The sequence below is a fragment of the Telmatherina bonti genome (assembly GCF_933228915.1).
Source record: "Telmatherina bonti genome assembly, chromosome: 3".
NCBI lineage: Eukaryota > Metazoa > Chordata > Actinopteri > Atheriniformes > Telmatherinidae > Telmatherina > Telmatherina bonti.
This window is the reverse complement of record NC_136621.1, coordinates 17,146,698-17,167,596: the sequence shown is the minus strand read 5'-3', so window position 1 is coordinate 17,167,596 and position 20,899 is coordinate 17,146,698. Positions and strand designations below refer to the sequence as shown.

At 38.1% G+C, this 20,899-nt stretch overlaps 2 protein-coding genes across 3 annotated transcripts; both read right to left on the bottom strand.

The window, feature by feature from the left end:
• Positions 1-434: 434 nt before the first annotated feature.
• Positions 435-17,064, bottom strand: pycr1b (pyrroline-5-carboxylate reductase 1b). Of its 2 annotated transcripts, none has more exons than XM_079264747.1 (9): positions 16,952-17,064; positions 7,067-7,160; positions 6,003-6,073; positions 5,691-5,870; positions 5,431-5,538; positions 5,167-5,280; positions 3,130-3,222; positions 2,625-2,788; positions 435-1,588 (listed from the first exon to the last, which is right to left on the bottom strand). In XM_079264747.1, exons 2-9 carry the CDS (start codon positions 7,131-7,133, stop codon positions 1,411-1,413), a joined length of 975 nt encoding a protein of 324 aa, XP_079120873.1. In that variant the 5' UTR covers positions 7,134-7,160; positions 16,952-17,064; the 3' UTR covers positions 435-1,410. The 2 variants fall into 2 exon arrangements, with proteins under 2 accessions (XP_079120873.1, XP_079120872.1); XM_079264746.1 differs by lacking the exon at positions 16,952-17,064 and adding an exon at positions 7,538-7,673.
• A 185-nt stretch (positions 17,065-17,249) lies between these two features.
• On the bottom strand, positions 17,250-20,344 carry LOC306774622 (myeloid-associated differentiation marker-like protein 2). Its single transcript, XM_079264749.1, has 2 exons — positions 19,549-20,344; positions 17,250-17,902 (listed from the first exon to the last, which is right to left on the bottom strand). Exons 1-2 carry the CDS (start codon positions 19,827-19,829, stop codon positions 17,251-17,253), a joined length of 933 nt encoding a protein of 310 aa, XP_079120875.1. The 5' UTR covers positions 19,830-20,344; the 3' UTR covers position 17,250.
• Positions 20,345-20,899: the final 555 nt, after the last annotated feature.

Genomic DNA, 20,899 nt, shown 5'->3' with positions numbered 1-20,899 from the left:
GTTTCCTCTTAGAACAGCCAATCACAATGCACCTCAGGGCCAGCGAGGAAAAACACGTTTACCTCTGATTATTTAAGGTACAGGCAGTGTCTAATTTTAGCTGAAAAGGGATCTGATTGGGAAAGAATTCAGCAGGCGGTGACCCATCAGAGCAGACGAAAAAATATGGGAGAGTTTGCTCATTAGGTGGGAGAAATGTGTAATGCTGTTGACTAATGAGGGGGTGTAGTTATATTTAATGCATGTTTATAGATAATTTTACATCACTCACAGCTGACAGCAATGTGAGTATGGTAATTTAATCTTCACAGGCATTTTTAAATGGGTCACACTGATCAGAGAGCACCATCTGGGGGTGAGAGCATGTATACACTGATGTACAGAAATAAAAAGCAGGTAAAGGAAACATATGTCGATTAAAAAGTAACTAAATCAACTGATTCAGCTTTTTAATTAATACATTGCTTTTTACTAGAACATCAGTTCAGTGGCCAATGTGCCGAACCAAACAGCACATGTTGAATTATGGGGACACAAGTATAAAATAAAGCAAAAAAAAATGGACTGATGGCTGGCCCAAAGCCTTTGCATCACAAATTCTGCCTCATTTTGACTTAGCTTTATTTGAGCACTTCAAGATAGTAAGATCATATTTCCTGATTAGGAAAAATGTTTTTTTGTTTTTTAAAAAAAGCGCATTTGTCAGACACAACAAAGATGTTTTAAAGCTTCAAAATTACCTGCAGGTGAGAAAAAAACATATATATGCTCTGCGTCACGAGGCCAAAGGCACAAAGGCCCTAAAAAACAGAAAACACTGATATTCAATGACAAAAGCAACCAAAAAAAGTTGCATGTTCTTTGTTCCATCTAGATTCAGTCTCTGTTGGCAGGATAATGCTGCTGACTTAACAAAAATAATCATGCAAAAAGTAAAGGGGTACTTTTTAAAAGACAAACAATGATCACATATATTGACAGCATTAAGTCCCAGCAGCCATCTGCTGGGTGTTCACCAGGATCCCATAATGACCCACTGGGTCACTGCCATTTACCAGGACCTGGAGATTCTGGAGCCCAAACAAATACAGATGGATTGGAAATGCAGTTCTCCTGTTGGGTTTACACCTGAATTTGTCTACATGTAGACAGGAGTCGTACATCACACATAAGGCTGTAACTGCGCATGCAGGACACATCTGTGCTTGTGTGTAATGTGGCGATCGCACCACCAGGTCCCATGTCTGCATGTGATTGAAGTATGAATAAATATCTTGGCAAATTAATTTTGATATGATTTAAAGTAGTCCCGAGTCCATTTTTAATGCTATGGCTGAACATCTTTTCAAGGTTTCCACACTGATACTCTAAAATCTGTAACATGTTTGTGTGTGAGCCTCTGTTTTTATCTCAGTTCTTCTTTTTGACCCCTGAGGTGTGGTTGTTGAATAAGTTGAGGCTTGATCTTCCATTCCCGTTAGCGACTCCACTGACTGTGACTCCAGGCTGCTGCAAAACTTTGTCTAGAGTGGTTTTCTTAATGGCTGCTGGAGAGATGCGCTCCTGGTCTGCCAGGGACTGCAGCTCCCTGTCAAATGAAGACAAACGACATCATCAAGTGATATCGTCAATGAAGTTGTCAATAGTCCTTTATCACTACAGCTAAAAGGCATAAACACTAAAACACTCATATACACACAGATTCAAGCACTTGCATACACTTAACTTTCAGAGATTTTTTTCCAGCATAGTATCAGGTTGCTTAAGCCACATTATGTGTGTGTGTGTGTGTGTGTGTGTGTGTGTGTGTGTGTGTGTGTATATTTTATATACATACATACATATATATATATATATATATATATATATATATATATATATATATATATATATATATATATATATATATATATATATATATTTTTTTTTTTTTTTTTTTGGGCTGTACCAATATGCTTTTGTCCCAATTCCATTCTATTACAATTTTTTGTGTGCTGGTTCGATTTAAGTTGTGATTGTCCCCATTCTTTGATATTGCTGATTTTTGTAGAGTAAATGTAAGAAACTTTTTTTGCTAGTCATTTTTCTTAATTTTAGGAAAAAACAACACAGTAGCCAGACCATCATTCTGCTGCCATAATGCACAAGAAGACAAGTAAAAAGATCAACAATAAAAATGGCAAAAATTGTATGATGGATTATTCTTATTATAAAAAAAAAAAGAAAAAAAAATTTCAACAAAAAAAGCGATTTTAAAATTCTGTAGCAAAAAATCCTATTCCCCACCCTATATCGATCTATCTATCTATACACACACACACATATATATTATATGTGTGTGTGTGTATATATATGTATATATATATATATATATATATGAAACAAGCTATAACATGCATTTAATATCTATGCCGATTTAATTACTATCATATTATGATTTTTAATGGGGAAAAAGTGAGAAATAAAATTAAAAAAAAGGAAAATAATGCAAAAGATGCAACAAATTTGGGATAAACCATCATCATGAAATAAATCATTGGCTGCAGCCCAATTCAAATACAGCAAGTAAAGGCTTGAGAGACTTCTAATAGGACAATTTTCATTTTGTCACGCAGCAGTCTCACCGTGTCCTGATGCAGGAAGCCTCTACTGCGTTGATCAAGAGGCTGCGGAAGCCGCCGCTCTCCAGGAAGTGCAGGGCGTGGATGGTAGCGCCCCCCGGTGAGCACACGTTATCCTTCAGCTGACCTGGATGCTGTTCTGAGTCCAACAGCATCTTAGCTGCTCCCTGGAAAGAAAAACAACAACATGAAAAACACTAAATGTACAATTTATAAAAATGAACAACTTTTTTTTCTGCATCTATGAGTCTTTAATCTTTTAGACAAGGATTTATTGACCAGTGTATGCATTCATCCCATTTTATTTCATTTAACTGTTTCAGGATTCCCATCACAGGTTTAGTTTTCAAATTAACACTGAACATGTCAAACGTTATCACACCTTAGATTAGCCAGGTGTTTTGAAAAAAACAAAACTTAATTTTCTATAATTAATCTTCTCGTACACAGCAGTAAAGCTTCTATAGAAATTACACAATAAGACATTTTTGCATAAAACCCAACTGACCAGGAGAGCCTGAGCTCCAAGTCTAACAGCGAGTCTCCTGGGTAGACCCATCTTCACTCCTCCGTCTGCGAGCGCATCCAGTGCTGTGAACGCCTGTTTAAGACATAAACTTGTATGTTATATATTTCTGTCAACTTTCTCCTTATTTTGCATAAGATGCTTTAATAACTGTTTTAAGACGTGTTGCTGTTCAGGCAGTAAGAAGAGGTAAAAATGTTTCAAACCCTTAATTTATTTAACTTATTTTATTTAAATGAAAGCCCCTGTCAACAGTCCCAAGCTGTATGCAGACAGTAGATAAAACCCACCTAAAGATTTATTTTAATGTCCTCAATTTGCTTAAAGCAGAATGGAGTGATGTGAAAATACATGGATGTGGATGGAAGTAATTACCACAGCTGTGTTATCTCATGTTTCCTAACAGAAGCTTCATTTAGAAGAAAAAAAAAATACATAGAGATGCATTTGTCTGCTTCCACCTCATTTCTACTTCAGTTTAAGTCTGAAAACATACAATAACTCAGTTATTTCTTTTATTTTGCTCCTGTGGAAGAATAATTTCACAGTACTCATCTTTGACAGCAAATAAAAATAAATAAAACGAGAATCGTGAGCTTAGTTGATATTTAATCCAGATATTTTAATTATATTATAATATTATATATAGAGTGGCATCAATATTTAATTGTATGTCCTTTGACAAATTACATTTACGAGACCATTTTGGCTCATTTTAGGATACATCAATGTTCTGGCACAAACCGTACAGAGAAGAACTCCCCGTCGTTCGTTCAGCTGAGGCTTGCGGTCAGGAGTTTTATTAGTAACCTGCTTTATTTATTCCTCCATTTGTTTTTATGCGTTTGGGGTTGTTTTGTGCCAGAAAATATAATGTTTCAACTCTGATGGTTTATGGTTACGCTTATCATGAGGTAGCCTCCTGTCCTCATTGTCCCATCCGCTGTGTGTGATCTTTTTCATAAACATCCGAGTATGACGCTACCACCACCATGCTAAACAACTGGTTCCATATTCTTGGGCTTCAAATGCCAAATGAGCAGATGCATTTTTAGTCAAGGAAAAAGAAGCATTTGAAGCCCAATAATATCCAAGTGTTTAGCAAGGTGGTTGTCTGATGTTCATATAGAAGATCACACAAAGTGGATGAGACGACTTATCTGCGCTGAAATATTCTTGTTTTGTTTTTCCTAACACACATGTACGCTGTATATTCAGTCTGCCCTGGTAAATCAATTAGACAACATTATTATTTACATTCGTGAGTTGATGCAAATGTTCGCTCAGAACTACTTACTTATCCTACTAGTTATATCTATGTATTAATTTAATATTTAAAAAATAAATGCCATTATATCTGATGTCTTTCAGACTAAAGCAAAGGCTCCAGTTATAGTGATGATTCATCTTTTCTTTCTAAAAGATAAGTGTTTAAGTGAAATATTGCTTCATAAAGAAAAAAAAAACAAATGTCATAAACAGAAAGACTGATACTGGCTAATTAATAAATAAATAAACAGTATATCTAAAAGGTTTTGCCTTAATTAACCTCTTCATTACCACCAGGTTGCTGGCGATCTAGTAGAACACCTCATCACCAGCCGGTGGTAGTGAAGATGTCAAAGTAAGTCTCAGCTGCTCTCAGAGGGTAATCTCACAAACAAACTAAGAAAAAAGGTAAGGTTGTAATCATTGTATTGATGAATTGAATTGAAAGTTTTATTTGAAAATAAAGACTAATAAAAACAAAACAAAACCAAAGGAAGATAGAAGGGAAACAACAAGTCTTTGTCCAAAGGGAGTCAGAGAGGCCAGCACTTATTCAACTTATTCAATCCATCACACCATTAACAACCTCATATCAGCTTAATAAAGTACTCATATTATGTATCAATAATAATAGTAATAGTCAAACTAATGTAATCATAAGTAATAAAACAATACTATATGGTATTCAATAACCACAATAATGCATATTATTATTATTATTATCATTGCTAACATCACAGACATACTTACATAGGCAGGTCCGCTGCCACTCAGACCAGTGACAGCATCGATCAGGTCCTCCTCCACTTCAGTGCAGAAACCCACACTGGCCATCAGCTGCTCCAGTAACTTTCCATCTTCCACCTTAAATAACCACAAAAAGCTGCTTAACAATGTATTTTAAAAATAGAAAAGTCTCTTTCAGCTCTACGTATCAGAATTCATCACATAATCTGAATATGCACCCTAATAGGATGATTATGATTTTATGTTCCTCTACTGATCCTTCTTTACCTCTGCATGTGTCCCAGTGGCGTACACTGTTGCTCCCTCTCTCACAACCACTGCCGTGTTTGTCATACACCTCATGACTTTAGGAGCTGAACGGTACTGAAGCAGCTTCTGTAAAATTACAACAGCAATAGCAGAGAAGTCTGTAAAAACACAGCAAGCTGCAGAATAATTTACATGACAGCTCAATTTAACTTGCTATGATAAAGTAAAGATGTGGTTGTTAAAAGCTGTGTCAGATGGAGATTGCAAACAAGGCTTACCTTCTCTATGGAACTGATGGTAACACCTGCAGCACAAGACACTATGAGATGACGGTCCTCTATGTCCGGCCCAATCTCATCCAGAACAAAGGGGATAATGTGGGGCTTCACAGCCAAAAAGAGCACATCACTCTTGTTGACAGTCTCTTTGTTGCTGGTTGTCAGAGCGACCCCCGTTTTCTACAGGAGAACAACCAATCTGTGACATCCCACTAGAGAGTAAACATCTGTTTTTACAGAAGCCTGCATACAGTCTGAAGCAAGAGCACATTAACTGCTCCTTCCCATTTTCAGACACACTTATTTCCTCACCCTGAGTCCTGTCACTGTGGGGAGGTCCGTGTCTGGGGAGCTGGCTGTGATCCGGTGTGCAGCAATCACACCTGGAGAGGAAGAAAGTCACTTCAGTCCACATCAGCTCATTATGATTCAGTAAGTGAGATAAAAGCTTCTGTAGAAGGTCATGTTGTAAATTTCATCATCACAACTCCTGAAAGCGACAGTGAATGCTCCAGTGGACTTAGAACGCTGACTACGCATGAACCTGAATTCATCTTTGCTCAGAAAAACAAAAACACAACAGGACAAATGAGACGGGAAAGCAGAACCACCATGGCTGTATAAATGAGAACCACATAAACACATATTTTGTGGAGACATTTGCAACAGAATATCATCAATGCAAATGCAGAAATCACATACTTTATTCCAATTAAAAAAAACAAAGGGAGATCAAACGACACGTCTGAAAATAGCTGCATTTTCTTAAAACATGTGGTTCCTGAAAGTTTGCTGTTGACAGCTTGTCAACTCGGCCCGAAAATATTTATCTTAAAAGACGGATAAGAAAGGACCTCAAACTGTAAAATTTTCATCTTTACCAGAAAATGTGACAAAACTAAACATAAATAAGAGCCACAATTTTTGTTTCATTTACATTTGCATTGATTCATTTACTTTTCTCACTTGGTATAATATGAGTTTATTGGTCCTATTTAGCTAAATGTTTGTGTAAGGAAACCCAGATTGACTTGGTCAAAATGCTCTTAATAACCAAGTGCAGGCTGCTAGGCTTGAGGTAATATTTCTGAAAACAAAAGACTAGAATAATATACATGTTGCCCAGCAATTACCTGCCAGTGACTTTAGCCTCTCCCAGCTATCATATTTAATATATTGCATTGTCAAGAATAATAAAATAAATCAGTGAAAGTAATGCTTTAAATACACCCTGTGATCTGCAAATGATGCTGCTTCCAACTATCTGCAGTTCATGGGCCTCCTAGACAAGAAACCGCTTTAAGGGGTATTAAATGGCTAAGAATAAAAAATACTGAAATGAGTGCCTGAATGAATGCATGTTTAGCACATCTCACCTGCAGCAGTGAAACCTTTCACCAGGGCATGAGCCAGCTGGCCTGCTCCAATGAATCCAACACTCATCCTGCCCGATGATGTGGCGTTTCCAGTCTGTTCAAACACATAGAAACCTCACCGTCAGTAATGTCACTTTCCCTGAAGGTAGGAACTAATCTATTGTGCAAAAAGCCCACAACAGTTTGCATTAGCGGAACCATCTCTGCAACAAGAAGCATCCTGTTTTAGAACCTCGTCTTAAATCATTTTAATCTTTTGATAGATGAAACCTGTGTTGCAGAACCCTACTACATTATACCATCTAAACGGTATTAACTTATAACTTTTCTCTTTTAAACACTATAAAACTGAACTAGTTGATGCTTTTTTATTATTACAATAGCAATAACATGCTAGCAGCCTGTGGTCGCCTAGCTTTATTAGCCCGGTGTTTATTGATGAATAGCATAACAAGCACAACGATATCTTACCCAAGACGGTACAGCAAAAGTTTCTGCCTTGACAAAAAGTTGTCTAAGATTCTGACTGATCAGAATAAAAATAACAAAAGAAAAAAGAAGGGAGAAAAACCCCTCTTGTGTCAACGTGGCTTTTCTTTTTACTAAATTTGTGTGCTGTGGCAAAGATGGTGATAGACAGAAATCCTGCCCAATCACATTAGATATAATCCAGCATCTGACCAATGATGAACGAGTTTATAAAAAAGGGCGGAGTTTACTGAGCGTCGTGTCCAGTTGCATCATTTCTCCTCTAAGTTTAGACATAATGAGGTTATAGTGGAGGGAAATAGGTCAAATATAAGCACAGTGAGTTGGAAAGTAGGTCATGTTTATGGAAAAATGCATAGAATTGTATAGCAGTAGCTCCGATCTTGACAGGCTAATTTAAAACATTTCTCTCGACTTCAACTGTGAGAAACAGACTATGGGCAAAACGTATATTTAGCTATCTTTACCTTATAAATAAACAAACAAATTATTTTTTTATTAGCAATTGTGGAAGGAGGTAGCATAATTAATGCAAGGACAACTGTTTCCCATTATAAATAAAAAATATAAAATAAACAAAAACATAATTATTATATAATGCCTGTTTAATGCACAATATTATCAAGAAAAATAACCCTACACTGAACGACCTTATTCCAATAAGCAGTCTGCAGCACCAGCATGCTAGTACAAATATCTAATCTTTGGGAAATAGCGAGGACTTAAAAGTACCTGCTTGTTCCTGCAGGGGACTGCAGATCTGGAACCAGCTCGATGAGAGTTTAAAAGAAAAGAAATCTATCTCCACATTCAAAAACTGTCTAAAAAGTCAATTCTCTGACTAAAAATGTATAGATATTTAAAAATAGATCAAATAATTTATAGAAAAATGCATATTCCTATTGGTTTAAGAAGATTGAATAATTACATAATCTGTAATAATTTATTGATAATATATGATTGTTATATTGTCTCTGTTATTAGCTCCTGTTGGTCTGTCTGGGGTCCATGAATATTAGTGTATATATGTTTAATGGAGTTAATTGTTTTGTTTTGTATCTACCAGGTTCCCACCATAAGCTTTAGATAGCTTCTTTGGGAGACCTGATTCACAAATATGGACAACGCTGAGTGTCCAAAATAATGAGCATGTGTGTGAACAAATAAATTAAATAAAATGAAATTATATGAAATTAAATAAAAAAAAATATGAAGAACAGAGTAAATATGTAAACAAAAATTGAGAGAATCAGTTAAAACAATAGAATATGCTAACTAAATAGCTACCTGTAATTAATGGATAATTTATGGCAATGGTGGCTTCCCTGAGCTTCATTCATTCATTCATTCATTTTCTGAACCGCTTATTCCAATTCAGGGTCGTGGGGAAGCTGGAGCCTATCCCAGCTGGCTTTGGGCGACAGGCAGGGTACACCCTGGACAGCTCGCCAGTCCATTGCAGGGCCACACACAGAGAGACGAACAACCACACTCATGCTCACACTCACTCCTAGGGGCAATTCAGAGTGACCAATTAACCTAACATGCATGTCTTTGGATGGTGGGAGGAAGCTGGAGTACCCAGAGAGAACCCACGCATACACGGGAAGAACATGCAAACTCCACACAGAAAGGCCACTGACCAAACCAGCCAAGGATCGAACCAGTGACCTTCTTGCTGTGAGGCCACAGTGCTAACCACTGCGCCACCGTGCAGCCCCCTGAGCTTCATATTAAACTTTAAAAGGGTATAGAGCTGTGGTATTCAACTTAGTCCTACGAGGTCTGCAATCCAGCATGTTTTCCATGGATCCTTGCTCCGACAACAGCTGCCTCAAAATATTGCGTCTTTGTGCAGAACCTGATAGGCTGCTAGATACATTTAGTTTGATTCAGGTGTGTTGAAGCAGAAATACATGAGAAACCTGCTGGACTGCAGACCTTGTACGACCGAGTTGATTACCCCTGATATAGAGTATTTCCAAACAGGTATCTCTGTTTTGGGCCGCCAATAGTTTTTTAAATACAGAGAATTTTTTTTACTTTTTATAATGATAAGATCTGGGTACTAATGTCAAAAGTGACTTTACAGATTGAAAAGAAAAACATATTTTCATTATGAAATATTTCCCATGTAAGCCCACATCAAACATTATTTATCTAGTATTTTTAAAGACCCACTCCAAGCCTCCTTTTTAATATTTTAAAATGTTCTCAGTGGTTTTTAAATATGTGATTATGATGTTTTTAGACAAAATCACAAAACCCGAGCCATTTTCCAGGACTGTGCTTCTGCAGAGCACAGGAGCTCATGAACAATTTCCCTATGATTTGTGGGCGGAGTCAGCGTTGCTCAGTGCCTTTTCCCTTTTGTGCTTAATCCCTTTTTCAACCAGCTTTAACATTTTGTTGTTTTGTCCTGAATAAATTTACAATAGTTCAGTAGTACACACGTAGGAAAACTGTAACATGCAAGTGAATTATGGAAAAAAAAAAGGAATTTAAGTATTTTCCTAATTTTCTCTTCCACTAAAGGTTACCTGTTTTCCACTTCTGTTGGTCACATGAGTAGACCTACCTGATGATGCAACACTATTATATTTACACATCAAACAGTAAACACACTGTCAACATAGGTCGATGAACATCAGATGCCATTTATATATTCCTGAATGTGCTAATACGACATATATTTTATATTTATTGGTGCATCTTTAAAATATATTAGAAGCTTAGTCTTATTTTATGTAATTCTTCATTCTACATGGCAACTGGGCAAGCTGTTCTACCATAAGATGTGCAGTGTTGATGAAATGCCTTGAAATTTTAGCATGAATAAGCAAAACATCAGATTACTGCAACTAGTTGTAAAACATGAATTTAAATGAGGGATTGTTATTCTGGCAGGAGACTGCAGAACTGTCTTTTTTTCCCTCATAAAAATCCCTTCAGATTTAACAGAATGTGAAGTAAAGTTGAACTGGATCTTGTTTGCACTAGTGAGCCGTAGAATATGAATATAATTTAGCTGCCAATCGCTTGTTAGTTCACCCATGCACACTCTCAGAATTAGCACTGAACTTGGCCTGTAACTGTCAGTTTGATGCAAAAATCTCTCCTGTGCACATTTTAATGGGATTGACCCTCTTCTTGTCCAACTGCCTGTCTCTATCTTTGATGCTTTTCATGTCATACCATGCCAGGCTAAATTTACACTCCACAGAAGAAGTGGCTTGTCCCCCTTGAGGGACTACATTCAGTTTATTTTCTGACTGGAATTCAGACTGAGGGATTGCGTATGCTCCTGTCTATATATATACAGCAGAATGCAAGGCCTGAGGTTGAGCTATGAAAGCACCAGCTGTTTGGATTATTGGTCTATTCAGTGTTCAGTCAGCTGGTTAGTGATATAGAAATCTATTATAAGTACAAAAAAACCATATATAAATGAGCCCGTATCAAGCAATTCAGTTTTGTGACAGCTTTAGCAGCAGTATTTAGGCTATATAGATGTACAGTTTATTGGCTTCTGAATGTAAGAAATGGAGGGACTTAGGCTGTCAGCTCAGGCTTGTTGTCCAAAGTGAACCAATAATATAAACATTGCATTGTTGGAAGTATGTGATTCAGGGTCTCCATCACAATATTACAGCTGTTTCAGGCTTTCTGATTCATATGACCCAAAACCATGAAGGTGCTCAACACAGACTTTCCTTTTCATACCCAAATCAGCTCCTTTTTATGTAACCTGTCACAGCTCTTAATTGGATGAATAACCCAAATGCAGGCGTGCAGGAATTATAAACTTTTATCATAACAAAGCCGTAATAAACAATGCAATACTGGCAATCCAAACACACAAAATCAGAAGAAGCAGAAAACTGGCCAAAAATTCGACCAGGTATAAATTCATATGGAAAACAAAGGAGCAACACTAGGAATGAAGAGGATCTGGCAAAGAAAAAAGAACACCAAGATCTATGTATACTTTGATTTGCAGTCAACGGGAAAAAGTGCTTTAATAATATAGATTGATTGATATATACGAGGAGAGAGGATAAAATTGAATATGATTGAACTAATTAGGCACGTGGAACACAAAGGACTCCAATGTTACAACAAGACTTAATCTACTCGAACTGCAGCTATTCAATAAATATCCCTGATGCTTTGCTGTGGATACTATGTGTAACCTTATCACATTGTTCTTGACACGCTATTCATGTCAATTGTTGTTTTTAACTTATTTATTAACTGACAGGTTGAGTTGTGTGTGTGGATATGTCTTTTTATTTTATTTGTCATGGTCGTGCTCTACCCGCAAATGAAGTTCCTAACGGATAAATAAAGTGAATTTGAATTTGAATTTTTGATTCAATATAATTTACGGATATCAAGAGGAAGTTAATTGCTGAGGGGGAATTAAAGATGGACAGTCAATAGAAAACAATGATACTCATGTGTGAGTCTCCTCTAAGTTGTGATTTCCCAAATAAAATAAGATTAAATATCCTTCATCATGAGTCTAATATAATTCCCTGAAAGGGTATTTATATAAAAAATAGTATATACTTATTTCATCTCAAGATGTAAAAATCCCACAAGCAGCACAGAAGACGGATTTAAGTTCCTTTGAGGGATAAACAGCATTTTGATTAATTACAAACAATGTCCCCCCTTCTCATGACACATGTTTCTCTTTGTTACTTATATCAGCCACAAATCTGGTTTATGAACCTCATCTCAATCTCTGAAACTCTTCTGTCTGTGTGAGAAACACATACCCCACAGCTTCCCTTTGTTTTAGCAAAGACTCAGGCTCTGGGTGCGCTGAGGCAATGACGTGATTGTTTTTTATTTATTTCTTTTATTATAAAAACTCCAGTGGATTCATTTTAATGTCTGGAGAAGAAATATTTTGCTAGACAATCAGCTCTGAGAAAAAAACAATGGCAAGAAATTGAAAGCCATCATAGAAATCCTTATATGAGCAACGGGTAATAGATGGAAGTCAAGCCTTTATATGACATTTACAGCTGGGCACAGATCTACTTCTTCTGGGAAGCCAGCAAAAGAGAGCTAACTTTGATCTACTGAGACTAAAGATTTAGACTCTGAGAAAATTCCACGAAACATTTGGTAAAACAAGAGCCAAGAGCTGCAGGGGGAAGGGGGTGGGAGGGGGGTGACATCAGCTGCAAGCACCGTCAGAGATTAGTCACCACAGCAAAGCAGCCATCCTCTGTCCCACCATGTGTCCCCAGTGGGGAAACCAGGAGGGGACAGCTATGACAGACACCTGTCGCAGCTCATCTCTGTCAGAGTTCCTACCCTGCTATGTTTAAGACAGAGACCAGCAGGGAGAGAGAAGGAAATGAGAGCAGGTGCTAAGCAGCGGTCTGCAGAGCAGGAGAGACTACTCTGTGGTGACACTGTGAGTGGTTTTCTCTGTCATGGTTCACATCTCATTCTGGAAATTTTAGCTGCTTCCAGATTTTGTCATCTCAAAATAAAGCTGGAGGATCAGAAATAAAGTTATGTGCTTTTGCTAAAACCATCTCCATTTTCAAAACCCTTCCCACATGCTTTCATCGTCACTTGACTTCATTCATTTATATTAACACACAGAATCTGCAAAACAGCATCCCTTGCAATCCCACAGTAACACTCTCTGCAGTCTCAGACAGATTTGGATACAAGAGCAGGCAGCTGGTGTTGGATTAGCTGCTGAGCACCGAGTTAGTTTTTGCAGGATTTATACGGTGCCACATTCATAGTTTCACAGAAGTGACATGAACCTTCACCGATCCTAGATTATTCAGGAAAGGTTCACTGAGATGACCAGTACAGAAAGGATGTGACAGATATGATGTGCGACAGAAACGTGTGGGAACCAAGTTAGAGCGAGAGACAGTGACAAAGCAGATCATAGCTCTTCTTATGTTTGATTCCTATGAAAGACCTCCTTCCCTCCTCCTTTACAGCCTGAAGCTGCAGAAATCATGCATGTGAAAGGCATACGGTCTTGCAGCTCACCGATGGAGAGCTTAAACTGCCCATGTCAGTCTCAGATAAAAACAAAAACAGTAAAAAGAAAAATATATTTTGTCCTGTATTAACAGCATATTTTTCTTCAGATGCTATAATATGTTAGATTATTAAGCTTATTTGTACTGATCTATATGAATCTATTTCATATGCTTTTTTGTCAGATTGGTTTTAAGATCATTTGATCTGTCTAGAAAGGTTTTGTTCACGTCCTGCCCCGTCATTGGATTTGTGATGAACTCATTAGAATGGTCAAGTCACCTGGAAGAAAAGTTTTAATTACACCCAAAATTAAAAACAAAACCCTCCACGATGTGCCTCTGTGGAACTGCAGATGTGAGGGAAATGGAGACTGTTGATATTAAAATTGACAATAATAAAATATTTTGCTGTGAGAGATTGAACTTTAGTTACTAAATTTTTTATCCTTAAACTATAGTTGGTTTTGAATCTTAATATTAGCATTTATCTTTATTAATTCAGTCTGATCTCATATTAAATTTTAGTTTACTTGAGGTTTCAGATCCATTATGAGCTGTACAAACAAAGCCTGCGAGACTATAACAATGAGTTGTGCAGGGCCATAGAGCGGTATCTATCTCACATGATTAACAAGAATGTCAATAATTCCCGCACACTGTTTGCTATGATAGAAAAACTTACAAATCCTCCTAAACAGTTCAACCCAGACCTCCTCTCCACTGAGAAATGCAATGAATTTGCTCACTTTTTTAGGGAGAAAATTTAAACAATTCGACAAAATATAAATGTCACATATTCAAACAAGAAAGCTAGCATGTGTCCAAAACTTAGAAATAACTCTGATGTTATGTCAGAATTTCATACGATTGATTTAAAAAATTCTCCAAGAAACAGTTTTGCATCTGAAATCAACAACATGCTCTTTGGACATGATACCATCTGACTTCTTAAAAGTATGTTTTACCTCTGTAGAAAACGATCTCCTGCTTATTGTCAACAGCTCACTGGCATCAAGTATTTTCCCCAAGTCTCTAAAGATAGCTGCTATTAAGCTACTCGTAAAGAAAAGGACTCTGGATGCCTCTGTAATGAAAAACCACAGACCTGTCTCTAACCTCTCTTTTATACCCAAGATAATTGAGAATGCTGTGTTCAATCAGCTTAATGTCTTCTTAAATGAAAGTGGAAATCTTGATAAATTCCAGTTAGGCTTTCGACCTCATGACAGCACTGAAAACAGCTCTGGTCAAAGTCTTAAATGATATTAGGTTGAATATGGATTCTGGTCAAGTGTCAGTCCTCGTTCTGCTGGATCTCAGTGCTGCATTTGATACTGTACATCACAGAATTCTGTTGGACATTCTGGAGAACTGGGTTGGATTTTCTGGAGTGGTCCTTAACTGGTTCAGGTCTTATTTAGAAGACCGGAGTTATTTTGTTACAATTGACAGCTATGAATCTGAGCGAGTGGCCGTGACTTGTGGAGTACCTCAGGGGTCAGTCCTTGGACATCTTCTGTTCAACTTGTACATGCTCCCTTTGGGTCAAATAATACAGAACTTTAACATCAATTATCACAGTTATGCAGATGACACGCAGCTTTATGTGTCTTTGTCACCAGATGACCACAGTCCAATAGATTTACTGTTCCAGTGTTTGGAGCAAGCAAACACCTGGATGAGAGAGAAATTCCTTCAATTAAATGAAGACAAAACTGAGATTACTCTGTTTGGTAGCAAAGAGAAGAGGCTCAGCGTTGGTAAACACCTGCAGACTCGAGCTCTCAAAACCACCAATCAAGTCTGTAACCTTGGAGTGATGATAGACTCAGATCTGACTTTAAGTAGCCACATAAATGCTGTCACTAAGACAGCTTTTTACCAACTGAGAAACATCAACAGAATTAAAAGTTTAGTCTCCAAGAAAGATCAGGAGAAACTCATTCATGCATTCATCTCCAGCAGACAGGGTTACTGTAATGGTCTTTTAACTGGACTTCCTAAAAAGAGCATTAAATGTCTGCAGCTCATCCAGAATGCTGCTGCTTTAACTAGAACTGAGAGGTCTGAACACATCACACCAGTTTTAAAATCTTTACGACTTCCAGTCAATCACAGGATAGATTTCAAAACCCTGCTGATTGTTTATAAATCCCAGAATGGTTTAGGACCAGAATACATCTGTGATATGTTCAGAGAATATAAACCAAGCAGAGCTCTTTGATCCAAAGACTCAGGTCAACTAGTCCGGACCAGAGTCCAGGCTAAACATGGAGAAGCAGCATTTGCAGCAGTTTACGCTGCAAACAAGTGGAATAATCTGCCAGTGGAGGTTAAACTTTCACCAAATGTAGAAACTTTTAAATCAAGGTTAAAAACATTTCTTTTCTCATGTGCCTATGCATGACATCTGCACAGTAACTTTTACTTAATTCTGCTTTGAATTATTTGATCCTGCTAGGAGGTTGTATTTGGAGGTGGGGTGAAGGGTAGTGCTGGGAGGCATCTTTTCTAATATTTATATTTATTATGTAGCTCTTGTTATTTACTTTCAAAACATTTTGAGATTAATTCAGTTTGTGCAAAAGTTTTATTTCCCCACTTGTAAAAAACAAACTGGGACCTTTTTCTACAGATGTCTAAAATTTCTACTGATACACAGAGTTTAGTGTTTCCATTTTTTGGAACTGATGAAACACTTTTTCTTTATAAAAAAAAACCTTTTGAATGGTCAGAAATTACTGGAACGCCTTCAAAGTTGTAAAGGTGAGATGGTTTATTTCAGTGAAAAAAAATTCAAACAGTGCACATCATAAAAATACCATTAACAACTGACAGAAAAAGAAATAGCAAATTACTTTTCAATATTTGTCCTGATATCTAAGGACATTTGAGGTCACTAGTACTATCTTTCGTGTGAATGGACAAACATTCCTGGGTCAGACTGACCATGTACATATTATGCAATGTTGGAGGTTGTATGTTTAGACGTGGCAGCTTGAACTTCAGGTTATCGGGACAAAATAGAGCCAAGAGAGACTTGTTTTTAAAATGTATTTTGTCTGAAAGAAACATGCCGTTGGGAGGTTTAGAGAACACCAACCTCTTATAAATGCTGTGACATGGCGTCATGTGAGTGCAGACGGTTCATGTTTATTTTTGGCAGCCTGGGTAAGTCTGAGAATGGGTGGGTGTGGGCTTTGCAGATGGCAGGGATACCACACATGCCAAAGTCAGATGTACTATTTATGTTAAAGACTTTTACATATTATTTTCACAGAAATATCAGCAGCAAGTCAGCATGTGTTATGCTGCGGGTAAGGAATACTGGAAGTGTGTTTTATTATGAGGATTTGGCAAAACATACCAGACGGCAACTTGGGTAAGGCCAGTTCTCAGGGAGAAGGAGGGTCGTGGTGTGTCACTTCAGCAGGGTGTGGCTGTGGGGAAATGTGGAGGTAAATTCTTCACAGTCCTTTGAATCAAAAGGGTCTGCTGCTGTGATATCCTGAAACCATGATCTTTGGTGCATTACAATCTTTGTCTTTCAGTTTGTATTGTCTTGAAATGGAAAAATAAATTCACAAACAAAAATATGAATCATAAAATAAATCAGTAACTTAAACCTCTTAAGCCAGAAATGCTTGATGATGCTTTTAGGTGGGGCTATACCCGTGGATGAGAGGACAAATGTGAGGACACAAATCTTGTCCTCTGGGAGTAAATCAGATCTGCAACATACAGTCCAAAATTGATGCAGGAGAATACAGCCACCACAACTTTGCTGTCCCAGGGACACTTTCCCTGTGGACACGAAGACGGTCTCCAAGGCGAGCCGTACTTGGTGTCAAAGCAGAAAACTGGCCACACGACAGAAGCACTTAGGTAGAGCAGTACTTCCAGGAGTGTGCACACCACCACAAAACGGTCAAAGGGCATGCAGCGCACAGTCTTGGTCCGTTTGCACACAGTCATTATGACCACTAGCGTTGTCAGAGCAAAGCAGAAAGCATAGACAACAACGCAGTAGATTGTAGCGACATAGAGGGAGTACTGACTCCCATTGGCCAGAGCTCCAAAGATGATACAGGCTACAAAGCCTTGAACTACTTTAAGAAGGCCAGGGGCGGTGGCCATGTAGCCCACCGCAATCTGGCCTGGCCTGGCTCGACACAAGGCCACCTCAGCCCCATAGGCCAGAGTACCCAGGATGGAGCAGACAGTGACAGCAATGCGGAAATCTCGGACATCACAGCCAGCGTAAGGACACTCAGATCGGACAAAGAAGAGTGGGTAAACCACAGACGCTGTCACATACCTGCAGAAGGAAACAAAAATAAAATAAAATAATGAAAACAAAAACATTTATTTGTGTGATAGCTTTAAAAGAGGAATCGCAGGGATTTACATTTTTATGTGAAATAATCTGAACTCAGTGCAACATATACTGACTTAAAGGTATAACTTATAGGATCTTTTATCTAGCACGGGGTTAACATGCAGAAAAAACATCATAAATGCCCTCTTGGTTCAAAGATTACGGAAAACACATATTATTAAACCAATTATTTAAAGATTCCTGAAGGTGTTCTCTTGGATTGTGTCATGACACCTGATTTGACCTACGATGTGCCAAACCCCTTAGTTTTAAGAGGCTTTAACAGATCAAAGCAAGAGATTCAAGTCGAGTCCAAATGAGATTTTATATCTTTAAAGAGGCTGTATATGCATTTGAAAAGTCCAGATTATGTGAACGCATACACAATATTAGTAATTTAGGCCGATACAGTTTTAATGGCCATGTAGGAATTGTGTGTAATCTCAACCAACCTGCAGAGTTTGACCTCAAAACCAAAATCTGCTCTTGTCTTGTCAAATATTTTTTGTTTTCTTTGAACAAATTGAACAAGAGAGATGAAAGTCTCAATGGTTACATGTTGTTTTTTGGCTACACTTTTTTTTCAGAGATAAACTGAGGAAATGGTTTTATACTCATATAAAAATACCTAAATAGCCTATAAAGTTTACTTGTGTGGTGAGACTTTTATTTATTTATCCATGTTGTGGCTACGGTAACTAAAAGTGATGTTTCACACATCCAGGTAACTTCCAAGTCAGCTAACAATGATATTCTCACTCATCAAGCTAGTTAAAGCTTCATTTGCATCTGTTAAATGAATCACGTTTCCTCCGCTGTCAACCAGCAGCTAGGCCTTTTCCACTATGAACAGACACCTGTCAGGGAGCTTCTGATAGCAAAAAAAACATGTTTTTAGCTCTGGATGTTTTCAAGTTTGTTATAATTTGAAGAGAAAGGATCACCTCGGAGGTTGCTTTGTTTGTGACATACATGTAAATTTCTAAACAATCCACAACATTCATATGACAGTTCAGTTTTGGTTTGCTATTTAGATATTATTATACAATCACATGCAGCCTCAGCTTGTAAGGTCACCATGTCCAGCTGTTCTTCACCAGCTATCGCCACAAGACACAAAGTCACAAGATAATGGGGAAAAAAAAGCTATTTGGCTGCCAGAGAATGAGTTTTCGAAAAAAATGGACCATCATTATTGAAGAGTTTTGAGACAAATATGTTTTCTGAGTATCCACTGGTTAGAAAGTAAGTCCTGAAGAAAGCTAGTTGTTGAGGCTAAAACATGGCACAGTAGTTGACAGGGTGTTTAGATGCTAAAGTTTTGGATTCATTTTCCAGCAGTCAGCAAATGGCCTGCTTTATGGTGCTGGGTACCGTACGGTACATAGATTTGACCAGAATCCAGTTTTAGCTGGGACAGACAGCATGCAGCTTATACACTCAATCAAGGATGATAGAGGTGGGAAGAACAATAGAAGTTTGCCTGTAATTCTTGACAAGCAATATGTTTTCATTTTCTCCATTATTTATATAAAATATTGATGATATGGCAGAGGAGCACAGTTGCACCTGCAGATGTGACTTACATAAGTGTTGCGAAGGCAGCACATGTGACCGTGAGGTTGTCCCAGGATATGGACAGGCAGCTGTAGAGACGAGTGGCATCCAGGAAAAACACCACGACTGTCATACCAAAGCAGCAGCACCAAGCCGCCATGCAGAACACACCATGTGAACCACTGTAGCCGGCGCTGTGGGTTACCATGGCAATCACAGCACAGCCCATAGCTAGCTGACAGAGACGGGCAGCACCCAGAGCTGAACACAGTGCATTCTTGTTGAGGTACGGACCACCCTGAGAGTCCATGACTGTCAAGATTTAGATATTCCTCAGGACCTAAAGCAGATATTAGACATCCACAGACGGTTAAAGGTTTCAGGTGTCTGCTCAGGTCTCTGTGTTTTCTTCACAAGCATGTGGCAGAATATCCAGATACACAGGTCCTCTCTCAGCTGTGTTTATCAGTCTTATTTCTGTGTTGATGAATCAGAGCAGGTCACCAAGTGTGTCAAGCACAGGAATTGCGTCTGAGATCTTCTGTCAGAGCTAGAGGTGGGCCAGCTGACTGACTCACCTCTCAGCTGACACTTCACTCTCATTCACAAGTACCCAGAAGATTCTGTGTAGAGTCTGTCATCAGATTGTGTTGAGTCCTCTGAGATACAGATGCTAAGCATCCACGTCAGAGCGTAGTCCAGAACAACCCCTCAGCTGAGAGGTCCTTGTGAATCCTGATGGATCATTTAAGCAGACTCATCTTCTTACTTTCCCTCTGACACACACTCCTCCTCACACACTTTCTCCTTGCTCTCTGTGCTTTGAGGTGGGGGTACTGTTGGTCAGTCAGACCAGAATGGAAGTTATTTGGGGTTGGGCTGTCACCACGTGAGCATGGGAGGGTTATGTTCTCGTGGTTGGATGTGACGTGGGGGTGTGCAGACACATTGCAGACCCTGTGGTAGGACTGAAACTGAAATAAGGATCAATAAGTGGTACTTTTATTCAGCTAAATAGAAATATAAAATGACCAGAAAGTTCCAGGGACTCTGCCTCTCTATGGTGCTCTTTTTATACCCAGTAATAATAGTACTTGCAAAATACTTTCCAGCTCTTTCTATTTAGTACCGCACAGTTTTCAAGCCTTTTGTGTTCTGTAAAATTCAAAATGTGCATGGCAAGGTAAGTTTATTTGTAAAGCACCTTTCATGTACAAGGCAATATAAAGTGCTTTACATGAAACATTAAAAGCATTACAGATGGTGTAACAAAGCATTAACCCTTTAGAGGACACTCAATGAAATACCTTGAAATTAGAAATTTTAACCTAAAATCTGGTATGTACCAAGACATCCATTCTGTTGATACATTGATAAAAT